Below are 9,134 nucleotides of genomic sequence, written 5' to 3'. Positions count from 1 at the left end.
TTTATATAAAATTTAGTTTTGATACAATTATCTCAACGAGATGAGTACCATATTATAAAGCCAAATGAGGCTATTATAAAGCTAAATGATCATAGGATGTTTTAAAGATGTATTGAAAAGTAATAGCAACTTGATGGGTTGTTTTACCTTGAATGTCGTGTGTGGAAATGGGTTGGAGACCAGCCTTCACTTAGTCTTGAATCATATTCTGCGTCATTTTAATTGAAAATGTTTATGCAAAACAGTTTTACTTAGTAAATCCTTTTACAGTCCGTATTTGTTGTAATTTCCTTAAATATATATATATATATATATATATATATATATATATATATATTTGTGTGTGTGTTTATTTATTTGTTTATTTATTCATACTTCCATTTCGGTTGATTATTAGTCTGATGAGGAATCCTTTTGAAGTATTGTTGCCCCGAGTGGATGCCCTTCTTTTTATCTCGGACCATTTGTGCAGCATCCGATCTCGCGCTGGAGGACCGACTCTCAAGGTCCCAAGCCGCTCGCGGTACCGCTGCACCACAGCGGCCACTATTCATATATTTGTGTGTGTGTGTGTATGTATATATATATATATATATATATATATATATGTTTGTGTGTGTGGATGTGTGTGTGTATATATATATATATATATTTATATATATATATATATTTTGTACATATTATCTGTATGTACATATATGTGTATATATGTATATATACATATATATGTATATATATACATATATACATATATATATACGTATATATATATGAATGTATATATATATATATTTATAAATGTGTATTTATATATATATATATATATGTTTATAAATATATATATATAAAAATGTATATATATGTACATATATATATATTCATATATGTGTATGTGTGTCTGTGTGTGTATGTGTGTATACATACATACATACATACATACATACATACATACATACATACATACATACATACATACACACATACATAGATACATACATACATACATACATACATACACACACACACACACACATATATATATATATATACATTTATTAATACATATATATAAATGTATATGTATATGTATATATTTATATATATACATATATATGTATATATATGTATATATAAAAATCCTCCCTGACCAGCCCTCGAACCTAGGTCACTCCGAGTAGGAGACCAGAAGCCGTGGCATGGTTGGTTTAGTACTGCCCTTCCGGCCTCATACCCGGAGTGACCTAGGTTCGAAGCCTGCCTGGTCAGGGAGGATTGTTATATATCTATATCAATGCAGTATTGAAGTATTCTTTCATATATGTGTGTGTGTATACATATATATATATATATATATATATATATATATATATATGCTGTGTATATACATAGACACCTCCGCCAAATACATAACCAGAAACCAAAACACAGAGGAAGTGAAATTGTCTTTTAATTACTGCACATCTTTTTCGCGTCGTAGAATACTGAGACTCTGTCCCTCGGGGTCGCCGACGGACCCCTTCTTGCCGCTCGGTGCCTCTGGGTCCTTGGTCGGCAGGCGAAGGAAGCCTCTGCAGAAGAGATTTGCTTTTATTATCATTTTTATTATTGTTGCCATTGCTTCTGTTGTTGTTATTGTTGTTTTTGTGGTCATTGTTATAATAATTATCATTATCATCTCATTTTCATGTTTGTTATTATTGTTGTTTTGTTGTTGTTTTTGTTATCATTATTATTGTTGTTATAATTATTATTTATCATTGTTATTGTTATTGCTATTGTTGTTGTTTTTATTATTGCTATTGTTATAACCTCACTATCATTTTTATTTGTATTGCTCTTGTTGTTGTTTTTGTTATCATCATTATTGTTATTATCATTATAATCATCATTATAATTATTATTAATATTATCATTATCATCATTATCATTATCATTATTATCATCATTATCATTATCATTATTATCATTATTATCATTATTATCATTATCATTAATATCATCATCATCATTATCATTATTATCATCATTATCATTATTATTATCATTACTATCAGTATTATCAATATAATAATAATTAGTATTCCTATTGTTGTTTCATAGTCAAAGGAAAAAGTTATCTAATCATAAAGATCAGAAGTTCCTTGAGTGACTGCGCTTTCCCGGGGGGGGGGGGGGGGGAGAGAGAGACAGTATGGCATTCTCTAACTATATTTGGAATTCTCTTGACACCCGTTTCTGTGTGTGTTGTTGTTTATCTCGGATTCGTCGATAAGGAGTTTTTCCTCTTGATTTTGGTGGGATTTGTGATGATCATGAGAATGTAAGGGGGGTGTGTGTGCGTCCGTGTAGATATACATACATACACACACACATATATATTTTTTATATGTGTATGTGTGTGTGTGTGTGAGTGTGTGTGTGTGTGTGTGTGTGTGTGTCTGTGTGTGTGTGTGTATATATGTATATGTATATATACACATATATCTGTATACATATATGTGTATGTGTATATATAAATACATGTGTGTGTGTGTGTTTGCGTGTGTGTGTGTTTTTTTTCCTCCTATATGATAATCTTGTTGAGAATGCGAGGAGTGTGTGTGTGTGTGTGTGTGTGTGTGTGTGTGTGTGTGTGTGTGTGTGTGTGTGTGTGTGTGTGTGTGTGTGCGCGCGCGCGTGTGTGTGTATATATAAATATATATGTATATACATATATGTAATATATACATATATGCATACACACATATATACATATATATACATATATATACATACTTACATATATGTGTGTATATATATATACATATACATAAAGAGAGAGAGAGAGAATAGATAGATAGACATAGATAAACCCACAAAAGACGTGTCATGATGCACCTCCTCTCACCTAGTTTTCGTTGAGATCTCCTTGGACTCGAGGTGTGCCACGGTGTCCGACAGGGCCAGCCCCAGCGTTTCCGGCAGAGTAATCGCACCCAACCCTGCCAACAGAGCTGCCACCCCAAACACCACTGGCGGAGACCACGGGTATACTGAGCCCTGCAAACAATACGTGGTTGCCATCAGGCTTATCATAACAACAGTGGGTGAGAGATGAATATATGTGGATGTGTTACTATATATCTATATCTATATCTATCCATCTATCTATCTGTCTGTCTGTCTATCTGTATATATGAATAATCATTCATTTTCTTTAATACAATACATTTTACTACCCACTGAAACATAGTATTTATGAAAAAAGGTAAATGGTGACATATCTACTTGAAATGAATCACAGCCACAGTAATATAGGGAGAATTAGAATTGATGTTTCGAGTCTGCCGAGAAACCTCATCGAACAGTCAAAAAACGAAACCAAGGCATTCTACTTTGACTCGAAAACGTCGCGCTCTAGTTTTTCCATTCATATTCCAACACACATTACCAAGTTTACGTTAAAGTTCATAGACTTACACCTTCGAGCCAAATCCAAACGCCCACGCCCACGTACCAGCAAATCGGTGATGAAGGGCGAGGCCATGGCGCCCATACGAGACATCATGAAGGAGGTGTTGATGCCCCGGGTCCTCACCTCCGTCGGGAAGAGCTCGGAGGCGAAGAGGTTGAGGGCGTTGAAGGCTCCGGAGATGCTCATCTTGCCCAGCATCGCGAGGGTCACCGTCAGCCACTTCAGGTCTGGAGGGAAGGAATGGAGGAGGGAGGGAAGGGGGGGAGGAATAGGGAAAAGAAGGAAAGGGGTAAAGATAGTGGGAGGGAAGGGGGGGGAAGGGAATAGGATAAAGAGGAGGGAGGGATAAGAAGAAAAGGGGAGAAGGAATGTATTAAGGAATGAAAGAGGGCAGGAAGGGAGGGAGGGGAGAGAAAGAAGAAGGAGAGAATATGCAAAGGAATGGAGGGAGGGACAGATGAAGAGGGAAAGGAAGGAGGGAAGAGAGAGACCGGCCGAAGAATAGAAAGACAGACAAACAGGCAGACGGATAGAGACAGGCAGAGATAAATACAAAAACAAAGGTAGAGGGAGATAAAAAAAAAAAAAGAAAAAAGAAAAACAAACAGATAGAATTAAAGAAAGTAGTAAACAACATATATATATTTTTTTTTTTTTAAATAAAGACAGCACCACATACACCAAAAAAGAACAAATCACATATATTTATTTTTTCAACTCGAATCAAAAGCCACCGCGATTCCCACCTCCTCCTCAAGCAGACCCACCCTCGAGGAGGACCTCACCTGCGGGAATGAAGAGGAGCGTGAGGACCACCGCGCCGCTGATCGTGAAGTTCATGGCCGTCGTCACCCTTCGCCCCAGCCTCGCCACCTGGTACGTCACGATCACGCAGGGCGGCATCTCCACCAACCCCATCAGCGCCATGTACACAAACACGTTCCCGCTGAGACTGGCGCCGCTGAGGGAGAGGCCGAAGTAGACCATGGCCACCACCAGGTAGTCCAGGTAGCAGATGAGGGTGATTTTGCGTAGCCTCGGTGTTCTGGTTTGGGGAGGGAGAGGGAGAGTGTGGTGGGCGAGCGCGATGGTTGCTGTGCTTCTCTCTTTTTTCCTGTTTGTTTATTTTTCCTTTGTGTGTGTGTGCTCTCTCTCTCTCTCTCTCTCTCTCTCTCTCTCTCTCTCTCTCTCTCTCTCTCTCTCTCTCTCTCTCACTTTCTGCTTTTTCTCCTCTCTTCCTCTCTCTCTCTCTTTCTCTCTCCCTCTCTTTCTATTTATCTATCTATCTATCGATCTTCCATTTACTCTCTCTCTCTCTCTCTCTCTCTCTCTCTCTCTCTCTCTCTCTCTCTCTCTCTCTCTCTCTCTCTCTCTGTCCTCCTCCCCCTCATCTCTGTATTTCTTAACATACACGTGTGCATGTGTATGTATATAAGGATTTTTTTTTTACAAACGTGCGTGTCTGTGTGTACCCATCTCACCTGAACAGTATAACAAGGTTCGCCAAAGCCTCCTTGATTCTTGTCGTCATGGACTTGTGCAGCGACGCTCTACTTGAAGCCACCTGTTGACCGAAGGGGTACACGCATCACTTCATGAGAATCGTCGAATTCTCAGCTCTTTATAGAAAATGGTAGTAATGAATGGCTAAACGAATAAAGTCGACAAGTTAGTCTAGTGATCAGATCTAGTGACACCCCCAAAGAAAATAATAATAATAATAATAGATAAAAGATAACGAGAAAAAGAAGAGACAAATATTCATATATATGTATGTGTGTGTGTGCATACACATATACATACATAAAAACATACATACACACATACACACACATACATATATATATACATATGTGTGTGTGTGTGTGTGTGTGTGTGTGTGTGTGTGTGTGTGTGTGTGTGTGTGTGTACATGTGTGTGTGTGTATGTATGTGTATATATATGTATATATATATACAAATATATATGTAAATAAACATGCGCGCGCGCGCGCGCGTGTGTGTGTGTGTGTGTGTGTGTGTACGTGTGTATATGTATATATATATTCCATTTAACAATACTTTACCTCATTCTTCCCGGATTTCAGAATGGCAATGAGCTCATCGTCAGAAGGAAGAGTGACCTTGTTCCACCTCGCGGCCTTCTTCAGGATGCTGAGGGCGCGCTGGTGCTGCCCTCTCACGGCCAGCCATCGCGGCGACTCATCCATGAGCCTGAGGAAGAAATGGAGATGTAGGATAAGAAAGAAAGGGGGAAGAAGAGGAAAGAGAGATAGGAAGAATAAGACACACGGTTACCATGTCGTTGCATATGTTTTGTTTTCTCTCATGTGTAGACAGACAGAGAGATTGACAGATTTAGATGTATAAAGATAGATAACTATATATATGAGTATGTTTGTGTTTGCTTGTTATGTACTTACAAACATATTCTGACATAATGTACGTTTGATATACTTACACAAATACATAAGCCTACGTATGTACACGGGATACGCAACCCACCACAGGCCAGGGATGTGTAGCAGTCCCAGCAGCGACATGACCAGCTGCAGCGTCCTCCAGTCCCTGATGAGGTAGGCGACCCCGCTAAAGATAACCGTGTTCACCGACCAGGGCATAAGGATGGCCACGCCCACCGCTGACCTGACCCGCGGGGCCGACACCTCGAGTGCTTGGATAGGAAAGTAGTTGAATTTAGCTTTTGTTGTTGTTTTGCCATTGGCTTCGTTGTGCTGCAAGGCTGTAGGCCTAACCCTCATATTTTCCCCAAAGGTACATGGATAACTTTAGCCTCGTTACCTTGCCAAGGATACATGACGAAAAACGAGATTCATTGTCTATCTATCTAAGGATATAGGGTGTATACTTTCTACAGCACGTTACCAAAGATGTGAAACTAACTTTATTTCCCTGACTTGGCATTAGTCTCATTACCTGACGTAAGATACAAACCCAGAAATATTCTGTTTCATCGAATATATAAACGAGATATTATCTTCATCCTTTTACCAAGAATATAGGCTGTCTTGAGAAGTGTGGAATGCCCAAGGCCAACGAGGAAGCGAGCCGCGAGCAGCGAGGAGAAGTTCGTCAGCCACACGGAGCAAATGGCGATGGAGGTGAACATCAGCGACCCACACACGACCAGCGGCTTCCTCCCATACCTGTAGAAGAATTCAAAAAGGGATTTAACGCCGAAGGGATAGAAAAACTATGTAACGCCCAAAGCCATGCACAATTTTCGGCAGTGAGGATGTTTGTGCATGACTTGTACTTGGAGGTTCCCTTATCTCATACGTGGTAGCCACAAGTCGAGACCTGCAGAAGAATTCAAAATGGTTTGAACGCTGATTGGATAGAAAAACTACGCAACGCCCAAAGACATGCATAATTTTCACCAGTGAGGGATGTGTGTGCATGACTGGTACTTGGAGGTTCCCTTCTCGCACACGTGGTAGATACAAGTCGAGATTATGACGTCAGGGAGTTAAGTTAGCGCTTCTCCAAGTGAGTCGGGAGTTTAAAAGGGAATTGGGTATTCAGAAGTCAAGTGATCAAGTGAAATGAAAAATGAGAATGCGACTTTGGAATTTAAAAAGCACGTTGTGGATTTAAAAGGCGTAAAGGGATTTTTAACAAAGTACAGAATGTCCAATATCCAAATACTCAATAAACAATATCCACTAAATATTTAATAAACAATACCCATAACCATTATTCTAATCAATCAAAGTAAATCTATCTATACCTGTCTGCTAGGAAGCCATTGATGGGCGACCCCATGAAGACACCGAACATATACATGCTTTGGTATATAGCTCGCAAATACTCTCGCCCACACACGAGATGATACTGTAGAAGAAAAAAAAGGGAATTGATGTTAACTAGTTCTTTCAGAAATGTTATTCATTTAGAGAACGATAACCCTAAGGGATGGTGGTTTCTCTCTCTCTTGTGTTTAAGAAATGTGAAAGCTCTTATGAGTGTGATAAAGTTGTAAGAACTGTGTATTAGCTTTTCTAGAGATAGCTAAATCGATAGATAGCAAGATAAATATACATATGCGTATATATATGTAATTGTATAAATACAAAGAGATAGATAAAGCTGTCTATCTGTCTTATTCTCTCTTTATCTCTCTCTCTCTCTTTATCTCTCTCTCTCTCTCTCTCTCTCTCTCTCTCTCTCTCTCTCTCTCTCTCTCTCTCTCTCTCTTCTTACACCCCCGTTTTCTATGAAATCTTATTGCAAGAAATGATGTTAGTAGTGCGCCTATCAATTGCTGAAAATTAGGATGTAAAATGGTGTAAAATCCGTGGTCAAGTTGAAACGCCAACTTTAAACCAATTTATTTTAATCTTGATTTTGGCGAGTTCGCCCTTTCTTTACTAGACGCCTTATACATATATATATATATATATATATATATATATATATATATATATGTGTGTGTGTGTGTGTGTGTGTGTGTGTGTGTGTGTGTGTGTGTGTGTTTGCGCCTGTGCGTGCGTGTGTGTGGGCGTACGTTCGTGTGTGTAACGTATGTATGTATGCATGTATGTATTTATGTATGTATGTATGTATGTATGTATGTATGTATGTATGTATGTATGTATGTATGTATGTATGTATGTATGTATGTATGTATGTATGTATGTAGGTATGTGTTTATGTATGCATGCATTCACGTATGTATGTGTGTTTGCGTCTTCCACGTTATCGATACAGTAAATTTTAAAAATGAATTACTGACTGATGATAACAGTGATAATATTAATGAAATAGCTAATGCTACGGTAGAGCCAGCTTCACTTTTTGCTCTGGTAATGTGATACTGTCCCTTCATTTCAAAATTGCCATTTGATAGTTTTCATTACGAGAGCAGAACAATTTGGTAATGAAAATACATTCCTTAATGAACCTCTACAGTTTGGCAGTAACACTATGGAGATAACTGATTAAAATATTTAGCATTGGCTATCTCAACTTCGCAAAAATAATGTTCGGATGTGACAACTTTAACATTAACAACCGACAACAAGAATAACAGAGCGTACAGTCGTAAGCGAATGGTTTCAATTTCTAATAGAGTTTACATCAGGTTAAAGAAAGTACTTGGCAGCTCATTGTTATGCCACGTATATGCCGTAGTTTTACATATGCCACCAACGACACTGCATGACACAAGACTTATACCTTCCAAACGTGCAAAAAACTCCATGTGCCAGGTTTTGCTTTTGTGGAATTCATGTCGAACAAATTGCAAGTAGAAAAAACGAAGGGAAGTAGAGGAAAACATACGAATATGCTGACGGTCTTTTCCCATTTATTGCATTGATGAAGCAATAAATGCGAAAAGGCCTTCGGCTTATTCGTGTGTTTTCCTATACTTCCCTGCGTTGTTCTTCTTGCAGGTTTTGCTTGTAATAAGCAAAGAACGTTATAGGCCTATTGGGTACACAGCACAGAAAACTCGCCCGAAATTGTCCGTTATCGGAATGGCTGAGTATTGTGTACATCTAAATGATAACGCTTAGGGAGATGGTGATAATTAATCATCATTTATCAATATTTTCATCATCGTAATAATAAACCAGAGCGCAAAAGAATAGGCTATTAAACAGTTTTACAAGTGGAATCGACTGAATGTCTAAGAACTTCGGCACTTCGGTTATAGT

The 9,134-nt window shown here is 38.4% G+C and overlaps 1 protein-coding gene across 1 annotated transcript in view; it reads right to left on the bottom strand.

The window, feature by feature from the left end:
- Positions 1-1,431: 1,431 nt before the first annotated feature.
- Positions 1,432-9,134, bottom strand: part of LOC125041962 (organic cation transporter protein-like) — a 12,219-nt gene continuing 4,516 nt past the window's right edge. Inside the window, exons 5-13 of the mRNA XM_047637401.1 lie at positions 7,205-7,308; positions 6,466-6,620; positions 5,959-6,127; positions 5,520-5,667; positions 4,936-5,018; positions 4,240-4,499; positions 3,497-3,681; positions 2,888-3,039; positions 1,432-1,568 (exon numbers count right to left, since the gene is read on the bottom strand). Coding sequence (XP_047493357.1) covers positions 1,451-1,568; positions 2,888-3,039; positions 3,497-3,681; positions 4,240-4,499; positions 4,936-5,018; positions 5,520-5,667; positions 5,959-6,127; positions 6,466-6,620; positions 7,205-7,308 — 1,374 coding nt within the window. The 3' untranslated portion in view covers positions 1,432-1,450. The remainder of the gene's footprint in view (positions 1,569-2,887; positions 3,040-3,496; positions 3,682-4,239; positions 4,500-4,935; positions 5,019-5,519; positions 5,668-5,958; positions 6,128-6,465; positions 6,621-7,204; positions 7,309-9,134) is intronic.

Source organism: Penaeus chinensis, chromosome 31 (genome assembly GCF_019202785.1).
Source record: "Penaeus chinensis breed Huanghai No. 1 chromosome 31, ASM1920278v2, whole genome shotgun sequence".
NCBI lineage: Eukaryota > Metazoa > Arthropoda > Malacostraca > Decapoda > Penaeidae > Penaeus > Penaeus chinensis.
This window is presented reverse-complemented; position numbering and strand designations above follow the sequence as displayed.